Raw genomic sequence first — 24,968 nt, 5'->3', positions numbered from 1 at the left:
AGTTTGTCTTCATTAATGAGTCTCTACTCTCCTCCTCCTGCTCGCTCTGCTATTTATTTTATTTGGCACTTTAAACCTGACTTAATGTTTTAACTGTGTGTGCCTGTTTGATAAGCGTCATTACTATATCCGGTCCATTTCAGCACGAGCGCTTTTTATTAAAAAAAAACGTAACAGTGTTCATGATCTGAATATTTGATCTTTTTAAAGTATGAGAAAAATATTATAGTTCAGCTCAGGATATTGTCATCTATTAATTTTGGATAAATTCTCTGCACGTGACAGAGGTGAATGAAGTGTCCACCTTGTTGCGTCACATTCACGTCTTTATTACGTATTTGTTTTGAATGATTATTAATTATCTCAGAGCTCAAATGTCCCTCACTTTACCCCGGAAAATGACTTGTTATACTTGAAGGTAAAACTTACCTGAAGGAGCTTTAAAATGTTTTAATTGATAATTAATTGATTTATAAAAAAGTGTCTTTGTTGTCCGTAGCGAGTTAAATTCTGAATTGTTCCCTAATTGAAGCTTTCAGTGCAGCTCGAGGGAAAATAGGGCCCGGCTAATTTCTGGGAAAAACATAGAGGTGAAGTACCTGTCCGAACTTTCTGTTTAACTTTTGCTTTCGTGACGATGCCTAAAATTAAAAACCGGCTTCCATGAGCCTGTTTGGGTCTCTTACATCCCCAGATCCAGAGACTAAACGACCCCCCCCGCCCCCCAATTACGAGTTGTTCAAATATGACTTTTAGAAAAGGTGAACATTTAACCCTCCGTGCCCCGGTTAGCGCGTCCTCCTTCAGCCCCACATCCTGGTGACACAGGGGAGGAGAGATAAAGGGGGCTCCGGTCCGAGGAGACAAAAAATGTCCCCCAGATGAGTTGATCAAACATTTGTTCAACGGTTTCCAACTCCCTACAAAGACACGCCTCGCGCGCACAACGGGACGCTCGCGGATGAACTTGATAGACAAAAGCGCGAGAGTCTATTTGGGGCTCACGCATGGGCTGCGCGCGGACAAAAGGGGCCAGCTTGGAAACAGCTTTGGCTGCCGCTGAAGAAGAAGAAGAAGAAGAAGAAGAAGGCAACCTGTTTATAATTCAGTCAGAGAGGGGAGAAAGGGGAGAGAAAACCCCCGGATAAACACACTGTGAGGCCGCAATGAAGGATGAATTATTCAGGGAGAGCTCCGGCACGGTTTAGAGGGAAAATGGCCGTTTTCACCTACAAAATGTTTCCTTTTTGGGGTTTGGCTAAAGAAGCTCTCAGCCTTTCAAAGGGACAATTGAGGCCTCTGAAATCCACTCACGTAGCCTGTTGCATGCGTGCTCGCTCCCGGAGTACACGCGGTTACACACGTGTACGCGCAAAAAAAAATGAAAGATGTTTAAATTTAAACTTTATTAATGCATTTTGCGGATGTATCTGAAGTTTTTTCTCGACAGCTGAGAACTCTGAATAACTTTCTTGTCGTCTCTGCGCTGTAAACAGAATAAGTATATTCGAATGAATCATAATTGTCATAATATTCAGACTGTAATTTGAGTGTCGCTGTGCGCCCTGAAGGATGACGATCACGTCAGTAACTCATGATCTATGATTGGTTCTTTGATGGGCGGCCGCGATGCCCCCTTGAACATTAATAATGTCCTCTAAATGATGTCGATATTGTGCTATGTCACATTTAATGATGGAGGGAGTGTATTAAAGAGTGTTTGCGGGTGAATGGGGACCAATGTTCTCCCCGGAGAGACTCGGTCTGCATGGCCCGGAGCGGAGCCTCACAATGGGGGCCCCGGCCACCCGTCCTGCGCTGCGCACAGCTCCAAAAACTCAACCTAACCCCCCCTCTTCTTCTCCTTCTCCGCCACTTGCTCCCCAAATCTCTTCAAGCAGATTAAATCGACTCTTTTATTTCATCGCACTTTCATCTGGAGAGCAACACCGCCCCTCTCTCTCCTCTTGTTTCCTGCTCGTCCTCTGCGCGTCTCTCAGCCTGCGGCGCACAGCGCGCTTCAAATCTGCGCGCACAAAGGAGAGTCAGTGCTCATCCATGACGTTTCTAACCGAGCTGTTTATTAACGTTTAACGGGAGAATCACCGAAATATATTTATGTTTCACTTTTACACGCAGTTAAATCTGAAAACGGGCAGCTACGTTTGGATCTAAAAGTCCATTTATTAAACTGCACACCAAACTTTTTAAAACTTTTAAACCAGGTCATAAAGCTCCAGCAACATCTGATAATTAACATCAACTTTAATTAACATCAACTTTATTATTTATTAATTATGGTTTAATTAAGTTAAAGGAGTTGTGCCAGAAAAACCTCTGCTCTGCTTTTGCTCAACTTTTAAACCTGAAGATTTGCACATTTGAAATTCACATTCTGAGTCCACATTTATTGTCAGCACGTGAAATAAAATCAAACCCTAAAAACACATTTTAAGACTTGTTTGTTCTGCAGACCAAATCTGCACGCTCTGTTTTCCATGCACTTCCATGTTGGACACATTTATCTGCTGCTTTATCCAAAGCATGAGACCCGAGCATGAGAGGAGCAGAGGTATTTTTAAAAAAGCTTCAGGAAAATAATTGAGATATTTTCATAATTTAGATACATTTAAAAAAAATATATAAATCAAACCACATTTCTTCCCCCCACCTTTAAAAAGTAAACAAGTTACCAGAGAAAGGAATCGATTCACAGAAGTACCCCCCCTTCCCTTTGGTGAAATATTTTTATATCTGGCCGTGGCTTTCGCCCCCGCAGGCCTGAGACTGGGATGTACCAAACACTCAGCATCACAGTCATTAACCCTGCAGACAAAGTTAATGATTAAACATTCATGCTGCCCCGCCTCCTCCTCCCCCTCCTCCTCCTCCTGCTTCACATTTTCACAGTGTATCTTTTGGAGTCCTCACTTCGTTAGGTGAAATTAGCCAGATAATACAGAGGAGCCTTGTTGAGGGCCGATACATTTCCATTTAGGCCAGCAGTGTGTACGCACACACACAAGCACAAACGCACAAACACACACACACACACACACACACACACACACACACACACATTCCACTCTGCAATGCAAACAGTCAAAGGGATAACTTTATTTGGTGAAAGGGGATCCTGGAAAGGGCTAATTGAATAAGCCGGGGATCTTTGAAAAACCCCTACCATGGTGAGCGCAGTCATCATGTCATAATTAGGTTTATTGAGGCGCATTCCTTCAATCTGCCTCCATTCCCCCCGGGCTCTTTGTATCCGAGGCCCGGGCCAATGGCCGGGGGACAAAGGGGGAACCGTGAGCCAACAATACATGAAAGAGCCGTAAAGATTTAGCCTGCTTTGTCACAGAAACCGAGGAGGACTTTGTTTGTGTAAATAATGCGTGTGAATGGAGAACTTGGGACTCTCTCTCTCTGCCACTCGGGGTGGAGGACGGCGTGCTGCAAATGTGATATGTTGGCAAACACTGGATTAGTGCCAGAGGAGGAGAGGAGAGGGAACTAGGAGGTTAGAGGAGAAGAGGAAACTAGTAGAGGAAACGAGAGGAAAGGAAACTAGAGGACAGGAGGGGAAAGAAGAGGAGTGGAGAGAAAACGAGAGGGGAGGAAACGAGAGGAGAGGAGAGGAGAGGAGAGAAAACAAGTAGGTTAGAGGAGAGGAGAGGAGAGGAGAGGAGAGGAGAGAAAACGAGAGGGGAGGAAACGAAAGGAGAGGAGAGAAAACGAGTAGGTTAGAGGAGAGAGAGGAGAGGAGAGGAGGGGAGAGAAGAGCAGAGCAGAGGAGAGGAGAGGAGAGGAGAGGAGAGGAGAGGAAACTAGCAGCATATATTTTTAGTAAATATTTAGCTTCTCTTAATTGAACCATCTCTTTGATTTTATCCACCAAAAGATACGGACGTGTAGTTGAGTTACTATCGTTGTGCGTTCTGTCCGTTTGACCACTTTGCGGTGCTTCCCCTCAACATGCGTGCATTGCAAACACCCTCCAGGTTCATTTCATCTCGCTGAGATACTACTCACTGGGAAACCTTGCTGGGGAAATGGTGGACATGTTCTGTGTCGAACCTGTCGCTGGTGGGCTCGGGCATTTAGTTGAAGATTTGGTTTCTGGTTTGTTTTTGTTGGTCAAAAAGTGGCATCAGTGTTAAATTAGGCTTTTTTCAGTGAAATAAAATACTCAAGAATCAAATAATGAAGAACATAATGTGCTGATCAGTTTGCATTAGAAGTATTTGTTCGCTTGTTGCTTTCTGAGTCTCTCATCGTTTCTGACAAACACTGAACCCAAATGCTCTCGATGGATCTTTTAATAGCTATTGGCTGTCACTGGCCCGAGCCAAGTGTCTGCTGAAGAGGACTCTGTGTGTCCGCTCAGAGAATGAATGTGTCACTCAGTGAGTCCCTGGGCACGAGGGCAAAGGGGGGCACGAGGGTCCAAGTGGCGAGCTCCAAATCACTCTCCTCTACCCCGGGGCTCTCTCTCTCCTCACCCAGCGCTCCTCCCTCTCTCCTGAGTTCTTTCTAATAAGCCCATGCATGATGACTATTCAAGCATGAAAACATAGTTATCTGCAAATGAATGGCTGCTCTATGCTTCATTAAAGCCTCTTTTTCCTTTCACACTCTTATTGTGACCCTCTGATATCAATTCAAAGGGCAATTAATGAATGCACACCAACTTTGAAGTCGGGGTGATTTCAGAGAGGGGAGGTGGGGTTGAGCGTGCGTGCGTGTGTGTGTGTAGGTTGGGAGGGGGCAGGGGGTATTTGGGGTATTCCCCCTTCAAGACCCAGCCTTCACCCGTGATGGACTAGCCACATTGAGCCGAGAGCGAGCGAGCCCCAAAGACGGTTTGAAGGGAGTGAAAGAGTGAAAAGGCCCGGCGAAGGTCAAGTAGAATGGCTCGCCTTAGAATAAGGCCCCTCTTTATCTGCTGCAAGTATGCACTATAGGCACAACAGCTGGGGGGGGGGGGGGGGGGGGGGGTAAAGAGGGGAGGGGGGTTATTTTTTAAATGTGCATGAGTGTGTTTGTGTGTGTGTTTCTGAGAAAGTGCTGAAGAATGTGAGTGCATGCGTTTTTTCCTCTCATGCATATATGTGTCTGTGTGTTTGTGAGCAGGGTTGTTTTGAGTATATGTGTGCGTGCGTTTGTGTGTGTGTGTGTGTGTGTGTGTGTGTGCTTCTCAGGGTTAGGGGTTGAGTGTCAAAGTTTGCAGAGGCCAGAAAACGCAGCGTCTCGGCTGCTGACAGGGGGACAGGCAGCTGTCAATCAGCTGACTGATGGAGCCTGACGTTCATTCACAGCCTTGTTAACTAATTAGCTCAGCAGCTTTTGTTAGCTTCGGGCGTAGAGGCTTAAAGTGTGTGTTTATCGGAGAATATCTTTGGAAGGCATTGGGAAGAAGCAGGGTTGTGGCTTCTGATAGATTTTGTCGATTTTGAATGAATGTACAGCCCTGTAGAACATGCAGGGTGTCCTTTTTCAAACAGGTAATATTAGTTTATTATCTTTACGAATATTTACAATCTGAACGTTGGGTGGAATCGTAAGAAACTCAGATGCACCCTGTAGCTTTATAAAGAACATTTACATGTGCTTCAAAATATCCTTAAATTAATATTCTGTCCAGTGAATTATAAGGTGGTTCAGGTTGACTTGATTTAGGGGGATACACTAAACTACCTCCTGTATGTGTTTAAGGACTGTTTAAGTGATGTTGATAACATCAGTTCATATGGTAGAACTGGTGTTCTACCATAGAACCCCCCCCCCCCCCCCCCCCCCCCCCACCCCCCACCCCCCACTGACTGGAGCTGTGAGTTAACAGACAGAGAAGAAGTGCAGGGTCACAGGGGTCACTCTCCCCCAGCGCTATACAGGAAACGAGGTTAGAAACACAGTTAGCTACAAGTGACAGGTAACCATTTCCTCGTCTTCCTCTACAACTCCCATAACTCTCCTTTTGACAGCATTAAAGACATGCGTCATGGCGTTCATTTCTAGTTTAACGAAGCTGTCATTGCTCATATTCATTCTTTTTTTTTCTTTTAGCGTAATCACAATCTTAGAAAACAGAAACAGAAAAACCTCCTCACAACAAACATGCACACGCAGCTCTGATACATACGCAGGCAGCTGGGAAGGTTTAAACTCCGCCTCAGCAAGTCAAGTGAGTTCGCCCTCCAAACCCCTCCTCTTACACACACACGTATATACAACAGTCACTCACACACTCCATCTTTTTCTCTTAACCCGGCAGAAAGAGTCACAGATGGGTCCATAAGCTGTCAGTAAAGCCATTATCCGGCCCAGCATCTGCCTGTCTTGACTTCTATGTACTGTTTAATGCAGTCGGCCAGTCACTTAGTCCCCCGGCTGCTGAATAGGAGCAGCACGGTCGGCCCGCCCAAATAAATGCTGCGTTTGTCTCCTCTGCCTTTTGTTTTGTGGTTATTCGAGAGGGGAAGGTGGAGCGAATGAGGAGGGGGGGGGGATGTGTCACAGGCTCAATTTAACCTTCACTATTAACCAAAGCCCCCAGAAGAGTTACGGAGATGTCCGAGGAGGGGTGTAAATAGCGCACATATGGCCAGTCAATTCCCCCAAGTCCACAAAATCCAAAGTTTGACACATCCCCTTTCACTCCCTCTCTATCTCAGCGCACGCACACACACGCATACATGCTCAACACGTACTGTCTCAAGTCTCAGCGGACATATTTAAGCCTTTGTGTCCCCACTCGACCCCCCCCGCCCCCCCACGCTCCCTCCTTCCCTCCCTTAAAAGAAATCAGCAAGTCTTTCCAACAGTCTGTTTTTAAGCTAAATCCTCCGTTCTCCTCCTCCTCTTCGTTTTTTCTCTCTTCCCCGGGATGGCGTTGCACGGTGGGATCCATTTTGGGCTTTCTTGGCTCCGGAGACGGTTGTTTTGGCCCGCAGTCCCGTGCACTGTGTGCCTCTCAGGGGTTTCAGTTTGGTTAAATTAAACAGTTTTCTTTTCTCCTATAACCTCCTCCTCCTTCCTCCACCCCCTCCAACTGCTCCTCTCTTATTTTGTGGCTTAATGCTCCTCAGCTCCTGGGCGATCTCGCCAAGGCCTTCTCCTACTCAGATAATTTTACCCTTTCAGGGCTCAGATTTTTCCTCATATTCGGATCATCTGACAGGAGCACCCCCCCCTTCCCCCTCGCTCCTTTAAGCTGAGGTGGAGCAAAAGTATACGGAGAGAAGTCAAGTGTTTATGTGGAGCTATAAATACAGCATTTTAAGATATAGTATAAGTATACAGGCGGCGAGCGATACCAGAGTTAAAGTGGATAATTTGATTGGCTGAAGCTATTTGACGGTGCCAGATCGATGTGATCAGATCTTAGCGATAGTAAGGCGATGACGGCAAAGGGGGCACTCTGAAACCGCAGGTTTACAAGGTTGGAAAAGATCCGAGAAGCAGGGTAAGGTTTCAGCCTCCTTTCTCTGCATCTCCTCATCGGCCTCTTTGTCCCAGTAAATATACCCCCCGATGCTGATTTGACGTTATATTCCACCTTTACATAGATCCTTTTGAAGTGAGTGTTTGTGCTGGACGACACTTTAAGCCATGTGACAAAGGGCGATTGCTGGGGACGCCTCAGGGCTGACAAGCTCTATTAACGTAGCCTGTAAATGTATGTCGAATCAGGGGAAGCCCAGCGCTGTGTGTGCGAGGTCATGTGCTCCGAGTGCTGCACTCTTTGTGTGTGCGAGCTCATGAGCCAATCTGTGACCAGCTTTAGGGGTGACTGGGTGCCTTGACCTCCATGTTGGCCCAAGTTTAGCTCCTCTGCACAACCCGAGTGGATCCTCAGGAGCTGCCACTTGAGTTTGCAGTAATTTAATGATTCACGCTTAGCATAACAGAAAGTAAACTTCCATCTGGAGAAAAACAAACTGATGATTTAGATTATTAGAAAAGTTTGTTCATCTGGGTGTTGTTGAATAAAGGTTTGGATGAGTCATGAAAGGAACTCTTCGATGGATGAAGTCAAGACAAGTTGGAATGATTCAATCAGGACTTCTCTGAGATATGACAAGAGTTTAAAGTCGCTGGTCGACAAACTGCAGGTGACCAAGCCAGTTGGTGACGGCAGAGCAGAATTGTGTAATTGGTGTGTTTTTTGTGCTGCTGGTGGACGTGGTGGTGTTGGAGGGTTACAGCAACGCTAACCAAGCAGTTTATTTAAAACATACAGAGTACAACACGTAGCCTGAAGAGGGTTTTCCTATCCAGCCGTGAGAGCATCAGTGAAAGTTAGTGTTGGGATGGAGATAATGTGTAACATGTTGCTGTCTGCACATTTAGTGGTTAAAGAAATCCCAGTTAATATTTTTGCAAATATGTTTTCGTTTCACCCCATTCTTCCATTTTTAGAACAACTTTTTGTTGTTGAAGAAATAGACTCTATCGCCCATTTGCTGTTGAGCTCGGTCGAGGACCCTCGCAGCGCTCCTAACCTTTGACAACTTTCTGTCGTTCTTGGTGTCTTCTAAAAGCGTCTCATACGTCACTAGTGTGTTTCAAAGGCTACACGGTGACTTCAAGTTTGTGGTAAGGAACAAACAGAGGATGTGGGAAATCATTTGGAGGGTCTTCTCTTGACCTTAGTGAGTGTTGTTCTCCTGTCGAGGGTCCACAAACTAACAACAACAACATCAACAACAGACCATGCAGACTATCCCCATGGGTACATTTACATCGGTTGTAACAGCCACAGTTGCCCCTCTCATCCCGCCAGGTGCCCTTACAGTTCCCTCTGGAGGAAGGGGTTGCAGGTTTTTTTTTTTTTTCTTTCAGGGAGGAGGGGGTTGGGGGGGGGGTTAGAATGCCCCTGGCTGTGCCCACATCTACTCAACCTCCCCCCACCCCCGCCCAAGCCCTCTGCAGAGCCTCTTTATATGTCTCCACCCCCCCCCTCCCCCCTCCCTCCCCAGCTCCCCCGTGGGGCAGGTGACAGCCCTCCACTGTGAAGGGACGAGGGAGCCATGACGGATTCCACAGATGGAGCGTGGAAATCGCCAGCAAAGACCTCGGCTCTGTGGAGCAACAAAGAGCCCGAGAGTCACAGAGAGAAATATGGGTGGAAAACAGAGAGCGAGAGAGAGAGAGAGAGAGAGAGAGAGAGCAGGGGAGACAAAGAGAGGGTGAGAACGAGGGAGAGAGAGAGAAGACGGAGGAGAAGGTGGTGCTTGTGTAAGGAGGGTGGCGTGACGAAGGGCTACACGATGTTTGTTGGGACGAATCATGAGTTTGCTGTTGTTTGAAGAGAAGAATGTGCAAGTCTGACGTTTTCCCCTTAAGACTTTTTCATGCATATGCTGCTCGTTTTAAATCATCTGTAAATGCAACTTAACATCTAGGGACAAACAGTCGAACGGACGAACAACTGCGAGCGCTTGAGCCCTCTGTAAAGGATCTGATTGTATTGAGACCAGACTCCCGAGACTCCGGAGGTGCCACTCTGTCGCTTCTTTTGAAAAGTGCTCCGGACCCCGGTAGCAGTCATAACCGATAGGTAATTCCAAAGTGATTAAGGATTTTCCCGTCCTCCTCGACTTTCCCAGGGCCCAAATCCCTGTGAAATGCTGAGGAACGTGCATGCTGCTAAAGTCTGAGGGACGAAGGTTGGGGGGGGGGGGGGGGGGGGGAGCGAAAAAAGCATTCCTAGCAGCCCTCCTCCATGCAGGAACTGGAGGGGGAGGCTACAAAAGGCCTCATCTCTTGTTTTTCAGCCATCCTGCCCCAAACTCCAAAGCCTCCACAACTCCACACCCCAAATTCTTTCCACCATGGCGGATGCACGAGGCCTGTAACCCCACTGGTCGAATAAAATGTTGTAAATGTATCAAAACAGTTTCAGGGAAGTCAAGTTTGCATGCAAAGGGGCCATTTTGGATTTTACTTATTATTCTCGGCATCTATTTGAGAACATGTACACCCCTGTATCTCTTTGGCTCCTTTTTAAAAAATGCTGCTACGCGTGCAGAATCGCAATATATGCAGAAGAGGCTTAGGGCAATGTCTCCATTTCTCTTACTCCCCCTTTGAAAATATTTTACTTATTGCCTCCCTCATGCTTGAATGTTTCTTTACCAATTTGCTGCTAATGCATGTTAAGTTGACTCCCACTGCTATTGGTGTTTCTGAGGGGAAAATCGCCGAAGGGGCCGAGAGGATCAGTTTCACATGAGGGGCCCCGAGCTATTTGGATTCTCTTGTATTTTATTGTTGCTTCTGAGGGGGAACTAATACAGTGTTGCACACAAAACTTCCCCTACGCTGAGGGGGAATTAATTAAGTGTGACACAAAAAGTGGGCGCCTTGACCGTGGTGAACCTTAGAAGATAGCCAATGGAGTGTTTGAAGCGGTGAGTTAAGAAACCAAGCTGCTGCTCCACTGAGCGTCGTCACAAAAGTTTTAATACCGAGATGAAGAGAAGTGACACAAAAGCTGTCAGGACTCGTTAGATCTGCAGCTCAGCCACGATGAATATCACAAACTGATTGTGATTCATGGCTACATTTTAAGGGTTAATGGTGATTTATCATGTTTATTTGGACGCTTTAGATTCCATTATTTCACATTTAAAAATAAAAATTGTTAGGCTTTTATTTTGAATGTTTGTACTGTCTTAAGCTGGGAGTACTTTACTTGCTGTGTGCTTTTATTTTGAAATAAGGAAGACCCTTCTGGTAGATGGAAGGTTAGGACTTCCAAAAACTTGATATGCTCGCTGAGGACTCAGACGTACTCGACGAGTCTCACACGGAGAACATTACTGACTTTTGGTTTATTGGTTTATGGAGTTGGAAATCGGGAAGAGAGAGTGCAGAATGGCATGCAGGAAAGGAGCCACAGGTCGGATTTGAACCTGCTTGGAGGACTATGGCCTCCATACAGTACATGGGGTTCGCACACTAACGACTAAGCTACCGGCGCTCCAACTTTGTGGTTTATTTTGAGTCATTTTAGTCAGATACAGACATAGCACTTCAGGATTATACCGTGCCGAGACACACCTCTTCCAAGCGTGCCAGGGCCGAGGAAGTGTACCGAGCTCGAGCACAGATCGGAGCGCTCACACTAGTCAAACAAACTGGACTTTTGGGGGGTGAAGCATGCTTAGACATGGTACGGATTGCCTCCTGTGAGTGTGACCTTAAGAGTGACTCAATATGACATCTGATCATCTGATTGTGAACGATGTCGCTGCTGCAGAAATCAGAGAGGAAACAGATCAAGGCGGCAAGAGAGTCATAATTCTTTGGATTCAGCAGACTGAACAGTTTGTCCCTCATCCAGGCACCAGCTCATGGCTACTCAAACACACACACACACACACACACAATGATGCGCACACAATGACACACACACACACACACACACACACACACACACACACACACACACACACACACACACACACACACACTCAAAGAATGGCCCCTGGATCCAAATTAGCCTTTTGTGTGGCTTTTAGTGCACCAGTCCCCCTGTGGAGCCACGGGAATCCAGTGCAGTGGGATTACTCCTGAGGCTCAGAATATTTGCTCTGAATGGAGGTCTGTTTGTCCACAACAGCGTGAAGAAGAGAGATGCCTGATGGTGCTCCAGCGTGTGTGTGTGTGTGTGTGTGTGTGCGTTAAAAAAACCCCACAATCTTTAAGGGCTCTAAAATGATCGGAAGCATCGTAAGAAAATCTGTAAAATCTACTAGTTAGTATAAAGTAATAAACAGGAAATGTGTCTAAAGCAGCAGGAGGTGTGTGTTCGTATATCTTCTCTTCAACAGGGGTTCAAAGTTCAGCTTAAAGTCTATATCTGTGGTCTGTATTTCAAAGTGGGGGTCCTGACCTCCAGGGAGAGAGGGAGAGAGAGTGGGGAATGACATGCGGGACAGGAGCCACAGGTTGGACTTGAACCCGGGCCACCCGCTTGAAGGACTGCAGCCTCTGTAAATGGGGTGCGTCCTTACTGCTAGTCCATCAGCGCCTCTTTCAAAGATATTATTTTTTGTGTTATTTTTGCCTTTATTGGAGAAGAAAGCTGAAGAGAGACAGGAAACGTTGGGTGGAGAGAGAAGGGGGGGATGACATGCAGCAAAGGGCCGAGGTCAGATTCGAATCCACGGTCCTTGCAATGAGGAATATAGTCTCTGCACATGGGGCGCAAAACAATACCGCTAGGCCATCAGCACCACCGCAGCTTTTGACCAAAAACTGCAGCTATAGCGAAAGAGAGAGCACTGAGATATGTTGGCAATTTTTCTTATATTTTCCTCCTCTTGTGTCCGAACAGCAAGTCACTCAGACGAGGGATCGGACGTGGAGTCAGAGCCCGACCTGCCGCTTAAGAGGAAGCAGCGTCGCAGTCGCACCACCTTCACAGCGGAGCAGCTGGAGGAGCTGGAGCGGGCCTTCGAGAGGACCCACTACCCCGATATCTACACTCGGGAGGAGCTCGCACAGAGGGCCAAACTCACAGAGGCCAGGGTTCAGGTAACCATCGTCAGTGGACGGCATATGATGGATTGTGAAAGGGGATGTAAATCTGACCTCAGCACACAAATACAAACTAGAACATGTCTTTAGACGCTGCTTTAGGGCTGCATGCTAACTGCAATATGAGCAGAGTGCAATAATAAACACATTGCAAAAGTCTGACTTCATCACAATAAATGATCAATATTATTTTATATGATTTCTCACTCGGCATGCAGACATTAAACCCATTAGGATAGTAATCAGAGCTAATTTAGTGGTGAATAAATACTTTTTTAATTTTATTCTGGATTCAGTTGGAAACATGCTGCAAACAGGAACTGTGTTAAAAATGTACAAACAGCAGATAGGTATAAAAACTCTGAGTTAAAAGCTAACATGGATTCTTCAGTTTAATTTAATTTGACATACTGTGTTTATTTACACTCTTATTGAGAAACATACTGGGCCCGAAACACCTGCACAAACAGGATCAGTGGACCTGCATGTGGAGTGAGACTGCTACACAGGGAGGGTGCTAGAGCTAGTGAGGGTTCGATGCCTTGCCCAAGAGCACCTCTGCAGTACTCAGGAAGTGACCAGGCACCTCTGCAGATACTAGACTAACTTCCTTACTTTGGTCTGCACCGGGACTTGAACTAGGGACCCTCCAGTTCCCGACCCACGTCCCTACAGACTGGACTAAACTGTCCCCAGTACTCTCACATACTGTGCTTACACTTTCACTTACCCCGCCATCCCTCACACCGTCACTTTGAACATTCAGAGGCACCTGTTGATCTCTGCTGGCTTCACACACACACACACACACACACACACACACACACACACACACACACACACACACACACACACACACACACACACACACACACACACACACACACACACACACACAGACACACACACAATCTCTCCCGGAGGCCCAATCTGTGCTTTCCATGTTTCTGTTCCCTGAGTCCAGTAAATCGTCCTCCACCAGCACCATATGGTTAGTGTAAGCAGGCCCAGCATGAGCCCATGTCCACATGGACACATTGTGTAACTCACACACTCGGTGCAACCAGCCGTCACACACGCACGCATGCACGCATGCATGCACGCACACACGTGTGTGAACTACTTAAAAAACAACAACTATGTCTTACAATTGTTGCTTTAATCTAATTTAATTTGTATTTATTTTGTATTTGTTAAAAATGTCTGCTTATAAAACATGTGGATTGATGCAATGCGATAATGAACTCACTGATCAACATCGTCCTCGCTGTACTTCCAGGTTTGGTTCAGCAACAGGCGGGCGAGGTGGAGGAAGCAAGCAGGAGCCAATCAACTGATGGCATTTAATCACCTAATCCCGGGAGGTTTCCCACCGTCAGCCATGCCCGGCATCCCCCCGTACCAGCTCTCTGACAGCACCTACCCCCCCTCATCTATAGCACAAGGTGAGACACAGCATGCAGACAGCAGGAAACCATATTCAAAATGTTACTCAGCTTTGCTCAGGGGACAGAAGATCCTTCCTTTGCATGGAGAAGTAAAGAGAAGTTAGCGACATGGTCATTTCCAGATCTGGAGACTGAAACAGGAAACAAAATTAAACATGTTGTCAGGGTTTGCAGACTCATGTGATTAAATTAAACGCTTTAAAATGTAATGAACGCATCATTACAGGCGGAGTGTATCTCATGGTGTTTGGAGGGATTGTGTGTACGAGAGAAAAGACGACTGTGAGTTCAACGTTTTCGATAAAATACGGTGGCTGGGAAGTGCAAACCAAAATTAAAAAGTGTGAGACACTTTTACAAAGCTGGAGACAAATTTACATTTGAATAATTTATAAAACAGCAAAAAGAGGAGCACACAGTAATACAGTTTTGAAGGGGCATGACTACAACACGACGAAAGAGAGACAGAAAAGTCAAAACGTTAAACACCCTTCAAAGAATCTTTTATCTGGGGAGAGCAGCAGCGTACAGAACAACAGCAGACGCGTTTCAGCACAAGGCCTTCATCAGCGCTCTGACATTTAGTGTGCTGCCTTTTCTGTCAGTCTTTAATATTTTATAAAAACAAAATTACAAAAGCAAAACACTTTGACCGCGAACAAAACAAATTAACATTTAAGGAAACACATTTACAAGAAACACTCTGACGAGCGCTAAGACAAATTTACAATCGGCTGAACACTTTAACAAATCCCCAACTAATTTACAAATGACAGAATCTTACCGGAAATGGAACGTACCGAATGCTGGAAGTGACTAAGCGAGGGGTCAAGTAGTTTTTTTTTTTTTTTTTTAAGATTTATTTTGGGGCGTTTTTGTCGATTCTGTTTGTAAATTTGTTTGGGGTTTTCTTAAAGTGTTCAGCCGATTGTAAATTTGTCTCAGCGCTCGTCAGAGTGTTTCTCATCTTGTTGTCTCAGGATTTGCGAAAGTGTTTCACACTTTGTGATTTGGGTTTGCACTTCCCAGCCACCGTACAAGAGCGTCCGACTGTGTGCAGACCTGAAGGTCCCAGCCTGCATAAAAGTCTCCTGACTGATATAACCAAGCCAAACCCAGACGTAGACCCTTAATTAAGTTAGAAAGAAAATACCTCTGCACTGCATGCAGCATCACCAATCTGCAAATCTGAAGCCTGACTGAGTGACGTCGATATTCAGGCCGTTTGTGATCACACACAGAGAACGAGTCGGACATGAAGACGCTGAGCAAAGAGAATTATTGAACTCGTTTCATCAAGTGTGTTTCTGTTTTACAATGACAATTTAAAAAAAAATTGTGAGGGGAAAATGTAGTCGTATTTATTTTTAGATGATCTGAAAAAAAAGGCCCAACGAGGACACAGACGAGTCCAAATATAAACCCTGGAACACTAAACCTAAATATTAGTTATTCAACGTCTGCAGGAACTTTTTTAAACTTCTTGCACTAATTATTTGACGACATGATTACAACCTTTTAATTTGAATAAATTCAGTCTGAAGAAAGATGGAATAAAAAATGTGGCAACAATAGTTAGAAAAATTATTTTATGGTTGCACAAATGTGTCACCACGAGGGTTCTGCTCATGTGGAATTATTTGATGTTATTTGACCTCCTCATCATCACCTACAAAGCCCTCCATTAAACAATATATTAACACCGCATGCTTTTATCTCCTTCAGTCTCTGACATGACCCTTCCTTTATTTGGGACAGGAATCGATACGAGACTAAACTCCTTCTCAGGGAAGATGTGGAAGAATATTTACCTGTGTACAAAGTCAGGATAGCCATAAACAAATGAAATTAGTTATTTGATCTTTCTTTGTAAATCAGCATGCAGACCTGCGTCCCGCCCTGCACACATTCTGTGTTTCCTCTACAGATGCTGAAGTTCATCTTTATGTTTTTTATGTCGTGTTGCATTTTCTCCTTATTCTTGATCTCCAACATTAAATGCATCACGGCCTCAAATGAAGCTTCCATATTTTGTCCAAACATGCAGCAGCGTAGTAAAAGTGACCGGGCCGTAAATTAGGGTGATTTTATATTTTAAATTTTTACGGTTTATCAATGTGGCAGCAGTTTTGCTCAACTACAGCAGGACATTTTTGGTTTTTAATTTTTGCTACAGTCCTGACAATTATTTTCTCTGTGATGCTTTCGGTAGTGTCGGAGCCCCCCAGCACGGTGCATCGACCCCAGCCCCTCCCTCCCTCCTCGGGCCACCAAGCCTCAGGCGGAGGAGGTCAGGGAGAAGGCGGCTCCGGATACTGCCTCGCCTCCGGACGCCACTCCTTCTCAGGCTACTCGGACGGCTTCGTGAGCCCCGGAGGACCGGCCAATCCCATGAACCCGGCCATCGGGAACGGACTCTCTCCACAGGTGTGTGAATACAGCCAAGACAAAAACATGTGTGTTTGAGCTGCGTGAAGCCGGACGACAATCAGGGGGAAACTCAAAGATACGTCTTTTAGTTTTTTAAACAAATCAGGACGTGTCACAAGAAAACCTCACACTTATTTGTAACAGCTTTAAAATTTAGATTTTTGCCCCTGAATGCTTCAACAAACCAAGTAAAAACTGGTTTCAGATCAAAAACAAAAAGTGAACTCGTCTGAAGGTTCAATTCAAAAGGAACAAACGTGTGTTTGACAGCGTTCACACCTCGAGAGTCGGATAGTTCCACTTGTATCCGGATCATTTCACAGCGCAGCATGTTTTCAGCGTCATCCGCGTGACCATTCTGCTTGACCTCCCACACCTCCGTCTTCAAGGTCAAACCCCCGACACGTTTTCTTCATTAACCATCTCTTCAGATGTTTTAGGTTCCTCTCCGACTCCTTGTCTCGGCATATTCACTTTTCTTTTTACGCCTTTGTGTAAGAAGAATTCATTTCAAGATTAGAAACAGAGCATGAGTAACCACGTCCACCTCGCTCGCCACCATAACCGGAAGTCGTAGAATGACATTCTAACTTGATATGAAGAGATGCACACGGTCTGTCCTGTCAGACACACGGCTTCACACAAATACGTCAAAAAAGCCACTCTCCTCTAAAATAATATTTCACAGAGGTGAAAACATACAAGAGTCATAAAGCGTCTCACACGGCTCTGCTGGAGGAGGAAAGCGAGATGACCCCAGGAGGACGACGGAGCGAGTGACAGATGAGAAGTGAAAAGACAATTACAGCCAATTATCCAGGCATGAAGTCTGGAGGTCTGTGCACCAAACAGAGGTTATACGACAGGAGAAAGAGACCCTAACAGGCAGAAAATGATATTTCAGCCTGGCGCAGTCCGCCTCCTCGGAGAGAGCGCCGTGGCCGTGTGAAGACGGGGATACACGCTCGTCCCAATGCACGTAGCTCCGCGTAATTACAGAGAAACGCACGCATATAAAGTGTAGATAATTGATCAGCTCCATGACGTTTCCAGGATCAGTTAAGGATTTTGCAACATCTTTTGCACAAGTATTACACGACATGGTTGAGCAGCACGGCCGAGTGAACTTTTCAACCTTCTGTTTCGGTTGGAAGATTGAATTCTGTATTTGTTTTATCTGTTGCGTTCCTTAAAGCAGCGGTACGAGCAGTTTCTATCTGCGAATAAGTGAACGCTGCTTCTTAGCAGTGTTGTTGTTTGTGCTCTGAGAGTCCCCTCCATCTGAGAGTGGGCATGTCCTTTTACCTGTGCATGCTGAATAAGCTTCATGCATGCTTCCAAACATACAGAGACACCGCTGCACGTGCAAACACATGAATAAAAACACAGGAGGAGCTCACAGACGTGCACACACACTCCACACTTTACTCCAGCCTAGAGGAACATTTCCTCGGGATTGCATTCTTCAAATGTTTGCCTCGCCAGTCGGACGTTTGAAAGCAACGTTTTCTAATTTATTTGTATATATTTCATACAGCGGGATAGGAATGTCCTGTCTCAGATGATACCCCCCCCAAAAAAAAAAATCCAGACATTCTTCCCCGCTAACTCCTGGGCGCTTCTATTGAGGCCTCTGGCGACGGCAGTGCTCCGATATGAAGGGCAGGCTGACCCGCCAGCGGGCGTCTCGTGGAGCTCAGAGGAGAGAGAGAGAGGGATGATGGGTCGGGATGTGGTTAAAAATATATCGGGAAAAGCACCAAACTGAAGTTCGTCATTTTAAGAGCATGTATCCCTGCTCTGCGGCTCGTTGAAGGCATCAGTACTTGCTTTCTGTTCCAGCCAAACCCGTCCGAACGCAGGTTAATTTTTTAGGAAAATGTTACCTGGCATGAGAGGAAACACGACTCCCCTCTCCCAAATCAACATGGACTCCTCCGTTCACCTCCCCTACTTGGGAAATGATTTAAGCAGGACCATGTGTGTGTGTGGATGTAGAATAATATGTCACTTAGAGCAGAGTAGCTGCTTCTTATTAGGATGACTGCAGGAGCCTGGAGGCCTCTGCGTGGCGTGGAAGGAGGCGGGATGTGATGCATTTGAGAAGTAGCAGGTTCAGGGTTACCTTCTTATGTGATCAAGCTGCAGCCTCGATTTCTTATTAACGGTTAACTGAGCACTTTGATGATGGACAGGTAAATCCAGCCAGCGTTGAAGGAGGCGGGGGTGAGGGGGGGGGGGGGGGTTGATGGTATCGGGTCTGTTTTGAAACCAGTTGAAAAGCCCCTCGGCTCTTTTCCGTTCGTTCTCTGGCCGAGGAATATTCCCCCCAAATTTGATTATCTGGTCGCTAATAAAGACCAGGTCAAGAGCTAACGGCTCTCTCAAACTGCAAATCTATTCTGCGGTCCACCAGAGGCGAGCGCACACAGACCTTTTCCTCTTTGTGTTATCTTTGTCGGCATATCTTTTTCTTTTTGGGGAGATAACGCCATGGCTTTTTGGAGCAGTGTCAAAAAGGAATTTAAGAATAAGTGGAGCTGTGGATGTGAGACAAATTGCTTAATTCTTCCTCTGCTGCTATCTCTGTTTGGGACCGGCCCGTTTGATTTTCCGCGGGGGATTTCCTCTCTGAGAGTGTGTCTTTGTCTACACATCACACACTTAAATTAAGTGATATTTTAATGTCTTATCAAACCTTGTTAGAAACAACATAAAAAACAATAAGAAACATGTTTTTCTCATTTGAAGACGGACTGAAAAAATGTGAAGAATTTATTCAGACATCAAACGACTTTTTAAGATTTTCAAAGATTGGGTATCTAACAGGATCACGATGTAAAAGACTACATCTGGATACACAGCTGCTCTTTATGTGTGAAAGGCAAATCTGTGAGCACAGACCCTCCTTCCTCTGATCACTGGAGCCGAATGCATCAATGCTAACACCGCGTCCTACCTGCGAACCTCCAGCTGACGCTCTCACTGAGACCACTGAAGTGGAGCGCTGAAGTTAGGCTGTCAATACTCTTCAATACCATGGCTTTTAAAACGATACAAGCAGCCATATCAGGTGCTTAGGACGTTTTGAAAACAGCATCGGTATCATTACATTTTTAGAAGAATTGTATGAAGTTTAAAACATCTGGTACTGTGACGACCCAATGCCAGAGAGAGAGAGCATGAATACTGGTTGTTGAAAATGTTCGGTCTTCCACGAGTAAAGACTTCAAACTAACCCCGTTCGGACTCCGGTTTCAAGCCGTGATATTTCTGCTTCACCTTCAATCTGAATGTTGCAGAAACGTAATCAGGGGGATGAAGTGATCCCCCCTCTGCACCGTCTTCAGAGGTTGTAACAGAGGCGTTACAGAGGAGACGGCTACAGCTTGGGAGCACAGCGCTCTGTGTGTGTGTGTGTGTGTGTGTGTGTGTGTGTGTGTGTGTGTGTGTGTGTGTGTGTGTGTGTGTGTGTGTGTGTGCGCATGTCTGACTGTGTGTGTATGTGCTTCCTCAATGCAACGTGAATTCACCACCACAGGAAAGTTAAATAGCACCGACAGAAAGCATCATATATCCAACCTTTCCATTCTCTCTTCTTTCCTCCATCAGGTGATGGGTCTGCTGAACCCCGGCGGCGTGCCACATCAGCCCCAAAGCGACTACGCGATATCCCCTCTGACTGGCGGACTCGAGCCGCCCGCTGGCATGGCGGCCAGCTGCAGCCAGCGCATGGATCACATCAAGGGCCTGGAGGGGCTCACCAGTGTTCCCTCCATGTCGGCTCTGCCCTCCCTGCCCAGCTCCCAGTCCTACTGCCCCCCCTCCTACAGCTCGCCAGGCTACACCGTCGACCACGTGGCGTCCTATCAGTACGGCCAGTACGGACAAAGTAAGGTCAATAAACTTCAGATTTCTTTTATTCTCATCCTTATAGGTCCAACCAAAGACCTGCATGAACAAACTCAGAAAGACCTCATTTTAGAGATGCAATCTACTTTTTTCCAGTTCCGATCTGACTCAGATAAATATGTTCAGACATCGATATTATTCATAATAAATCAGACTGTTGTGTGTGCAGCAGTGCATTTCTTATTGTAAGAGCAAATTAAAAATTGAATAGAAATTCATAAAAATGAAAATGATTTCAGAGAAATGTAGCTTTGTGCTCCACATACAAACAGGAAGCAGCAACAACTGTCAGGTTTTCAAATTAAATTAAAATTGTACTTTTGATCATAACGAAGGAGCTGTTCCATCTCGTCTGAACGTCGTCATGGAGATGATTTGTGAACTCTTCTTACAGTTCAGTCTGAACGTCTTCAAAGTGAGACTGTGCAAGTCGAGCATGTTTAAAACGCACGGGGACAACGTCTGCTGAGCGACTCGTATTCTTTAATGTCTGTCTCGTAGCGTAGCATCACATGACAGCAGTGATGCATCACTCCTCCAACCGTAACCACGAGCAACCTTAAAGGCAAAGTGCATCATATCTAACAGCTACTCCTGCAAATGTGTGAATATAAACATAAACGAAGATAACCTTCAGTTAAAAAATAAAATAAAAATAAAGATCTATAAAATAAATCTAATCTCCGTCTTACATTATTTTTAAAATATGAAATAGATTTAATAACCCAGAAGTGGATTTAAATTATTTATATTAAAGCCTTCCGTTATGTTAGTGGCTCTCCAACATGCTCAGATTTGTTTTGAACTGCAGCTACAGCGAGCAGCCCGCCTGGTTCTGACCTTTCACTTCTTTTCATTGAAAGAATTACGGTGAAAACATCTGAACCCAGTCAGCCGATACACTCGATGATTAGCGGGTGTTCTGGTAGTCCAATGCTCTGACACACATAACTAGTAACCGTGCGTTCATGCTTTGATTCCATGGAAACAGCGGCTGTGCAACAGTTTTTTCCTGGCTCCAATCATGGCGTCTCAAGTGTTGGGGTTAATTGTGCAGATCTGATTCCTTCTATGAAGCGATCAACCGAGCACCGATACTGAAATCTGCGGTTAGGTCCACTTCAGAGTCTGCTCCCATCAGGGTAACGGAGAGCCTGATGATCGCCCTCCTCCTCCGACTGTTAGCCCGCAGAGATGACCTACCTGAGTACCAGCGAGAGGCTCTTTTCACTTCACATTACCGTTACCTTAAGGGTTAAAATCAACTTCAAACAAATCTCCATTGAAACGTTTGGACGGCCGCGTCGTTTTCAGTCACAGCGTGATTACCGCCGTTTCCAATTTTTTTGTCCACCGGGGGGTGGACCAATCAGGTCCATCCACTGACCTTGAGGCAACCTCGAGACAAGCCTTCAAAGAGTGCGGCAACAATCCAACGGGTCTGACTGCGGCAGGTATCAAATGAATATCGGCCTTAATATCCGAGAGACGCACATGTCTAATGAAATATCTCAGAGTGAACAGAGGGAAGGATTTTGGCGACACACGTGAAGAACCTCTCGCGTTTGTGTACACACACACACAAGCTGAAAAGACAACCGCCACGACGACAACACACACACACACACACACACACACACACACACACACCTCCGCAACGCTGCAAACCCGAGCGGTCCATCTTGATGTGATTAATCAATGCGACTGGATAGCCGGTGTGCGGTTTGGTTTGGTTTGGAGCTGCAGAGGAAAGGTCCTTTCTGGGGGTGGGCGGACGCTAATAGCCTCTGGCAGGACGGCGATTAGAAACAGGTGCTCGCTCTGAGGTCAGCTGGGGAGGCAGTGCTGGATCGTGCTGCTCCAGGTTCCAGTGTAGAGAGACTGGGTACACTGCTGCACAGTTTGGTGACACGTAGCTAATGCTAGACTTCAGCACGGAAACTACACCGGTAATCCATGAAGTATTTGTTTGTTTTTATTTAGGTAATGTCTCTGTTGCTAAGCAGAGCTCACCCGGCAACCAGTATGCCCGACTCTGTCGTCTTTTTTTTGGATATTGAGGAGTTTCGTTCTTTTTTAGCCGTCGTCCCACTCACACTCACGCCTCAAGTCTTCCAGAGACATAAACTAGGACTGTCAAACCACTACATTGACGTGATTAATAGCGTGTTTGAAATTCCATTATTTTGCATTTAAAATAAAAGCAGCTTGGCCTTCCAGAGGCCCGGACATTTCTGAGGGCGGGGCCTGTTCATGTCGAGCTCTTCACTCTCTGACTGTGCCTTTCTGGGCCGCGGGCGTGAAGTATGATTCAGCATCTTCGCTTAACAATAATGATGATTTGAAGCGCCCGCACTCTTCTGTTCTCACATCTCCCTCCTCTGACCTCACACCCCAAACCAATCGTGAGCGCATGCTACGCTAACAATAGCCAGATGTTAGCGAAATGGAAAGCTCAAACATATGCCGAAAATTTATTGCAGCCGTATATCTTTAAAAAAAAATCCCTTTTCACTGCTAATAATTTAACAGCTGTTTCTCCCTTCTTCTGCACAGGTGCCTTTCCTTATCTGAGGCCTGAGATCACCTGATCCCGAGACTCCACGGGAGGGCGACGGGGAGGGAAGACGTTTGTGTGTACAGAGATGGAAATCCTTTATTATCAGGACCAAAAGTTTTGCTACCATTTACCAGGACATGTTCTCCCTGCAGTGTGTGTGTGTGGGGGGGGACTATGTATTATTAATTCTATGTGGAACAAAAAGAAGGGACCAGAAGACCAAAAACTGTGTGTCTTTGAGCATCGCCGCATCGGTGCAGAAGATGAGGAGAGACGTCAGCTCTTAACGTGTGGCACAGTGGAGATCTGACCCCGCTACAGCGCCACCAAGAGGCATTTCTACCGGCTGTTCCAGTGACCAAACACCATCTGTGCACTCAAATCTATTGTCAGAGACTTCTAACCTTGTTGAAGGAGCCTGTTGACATGATGTAAGGGCTACATGAGCAAACCTCCAAATGAATCCCCAGATTGTGTCTGCAGAAAGGGGAGAAAGAAAAGGGGCTTGATGATTTGAGTTTGATTTGTTTGAGCAGAACACCTGAGCAGAAAATGTCTGCATGTTTTATTGTGTCCAAACCTGTAATGTACACCCCCGGCTGTACTGCAGAGAAAGTTCATTCAAACACTCCTCTCCCTCCCCCCGCTGTCTCTCTCTCCTCTCGCCTTTCTGTCTCACTCCTCGTCTCATTGATGTTCAGGACGGTGAAGCAGGGATCCCGCCCTTTTGTAGTTTTTAAAGAGGAGGTCAGGGGGCGACTTTAGGGGAAAGTGACAGATGAGAGAGCAGAAGAGAAGGGGCGGCAGAGAAGTGGCTTTACAGGGGAGGGGGGAAGAGGGGGATGGGTTGGGATAGGCAAGATCGATCACAGGGTTAAAGAACCCTTTAAAGATCCTCTCCCGGAGAGAAAAAGCCACCGGGTCACAAGTCATGGCAGCGAGACACTTGAGAAACAGAGAGACTCCGAGACTTAAGAAGACAGACTTTCTCCCAGCTGACCAGAAGTGCAATATCACATATCTCAGAGTCTCCGCTAAAACAATAAAAAAAAAAAAAAAAAATCAGACGTGCCTCTTAAAGTCTTACGAAACACTCTGGATCCTTCCTCTGGATCTTGTTTGAAGCTTTGCAAAGGAGCAACACATGTGCCTTTGAAGGGTCCAAAACAAGTGCCAAACGTTCCCATCCATGTTGCTGTAACGGGACACTGAGGGGAGCGCACTCGTGAGGACTCCAGTCCCGAGGAAAAGAGTTAATCAAGGGAACGCCAATGTAAACAGGAAGCAGGAATAACGAAGCCAAAACTGTATTTTTATTTTTTTATGTTGCTTGGGACCATTTTAGGAAGTTTAGATTTGACACATTCCCGACATATTTATTGTCACGATGTTCTGAACTATGTTACATATCTCCTCCATGTACAGGTGACAATACTTTAACCGCCCCGTACGGCCATCCGTCTGTCAGACTGCTCAAAGTGCCGTCGCTCAGCTCAGCCGCCATCACGTCTTTCTACAATGTGAATTCACATTCGCATTTCGGCATTGCAGAAGCGGAAGCTCCACATACACACACAGTCAGACATGCACGCACACACGGCGCTGTGCTCCCCCGCCGTCTCTGCTGAAACGGCCCCGCCTCTGGATCTACCTTCAAGGACAGTACAGAGGGGGGATCACGTCGCCCCCCCCCCCCTCCCCCATAATGCCCCCCTTTTTTTCTCAGAAGTGCTGTCACTCAGCTCGGCCGCCATAATGTCTTTGAACATTTTATATCGATTCTGTGACGGTGTTATATTGGTGTTACAGTCGGCGTTGAAGAAGGACGGCACAGCGGGAGCTCCACATACACACACAGTCAGACATGCACACACACACACACACACACACACACACACACACACACACACACACACACACACACACACACACACAGAGTGCTGTGCTCCCCCGCTGGCTCAGCTGAAACTGCCCCGCCTCCGCCTCTACCTTCAAAGATTACAGAGCGGGGGATCTCTTCGACCCCCCTGTGGCGCCTCTGGGTTATTCAGATTGAGGGCGAAACG

General features: G+C 46.2%; 2 protein-coding genes across 13 annotated transcripts in view; one reads left to right on the top strand and one right to left on the bottom strand.

Moving 5' to 3' along the window:
* The window catches only part of pax3b (paired box 3b), a 28,696-nt gene extending 3,876 nt beyond the window's left edge, over nt 1-24,820 (top strand). For 6 of the 12 annotated variants that reach the window (XM_061046130.1, XM_061046134.1, XM_061046127.1 and 3 more), the window contains exons 5-9: nt 12,350-12,549; nt 13,832-13,997; nt 16,213-16,427; nt 20,043-20,322; nt 22,899-24,819. In XM_061046130.1, the coding sequence (XP_060902113.1) occupies nt 12,350-12,549; nt 13,832-13,997; nt 16,213-16,427; nt 20,043-20,322; nt 22,899-22,933 (896 nt within the window). In that variant the 3' untranslated portion in view covers nt 22,934-24,819. Of the gene's footprint in view, nt 1-12,349; nt 12,550-13,831; nt 13,998-16,212; nt 16,428-20,042; nt 20,328-22,898 lie in introns of all 12 variants that reach the window. The other 6 variants (XM_061046136.1, XM_061046132.1, XM_061046128.1 and 3 more) reach the window with 3 other exon arrangements.
* The window catches only part of sgpp2 (sphingosine-1-phosphate phosphatase 2), a 494,627-nt gene that overhangs the window by 30,175 nt on the left and 439,484 nt on the right, over nt 1-24,968 (bottom strand). The window lies entirely within an intron of this gene.

The sequence above is a fragment of the Labrus mixtus genome, chromosome 9 (assembly GCF_963584025.1).
Source record: "Labrus mixtus chromosome 9, fLabMix1.1, whole genome shotgun sequence".
Classification (NCBI taxonomy): Eukaryota; Metazoa; Chordata; class Actinopteri; order Labriformes; family Labridae; genus Labrus; species Labrus mixtus.
This window is presented reverse-complemented; position numbering and strand designations above follow the sequence as displayed.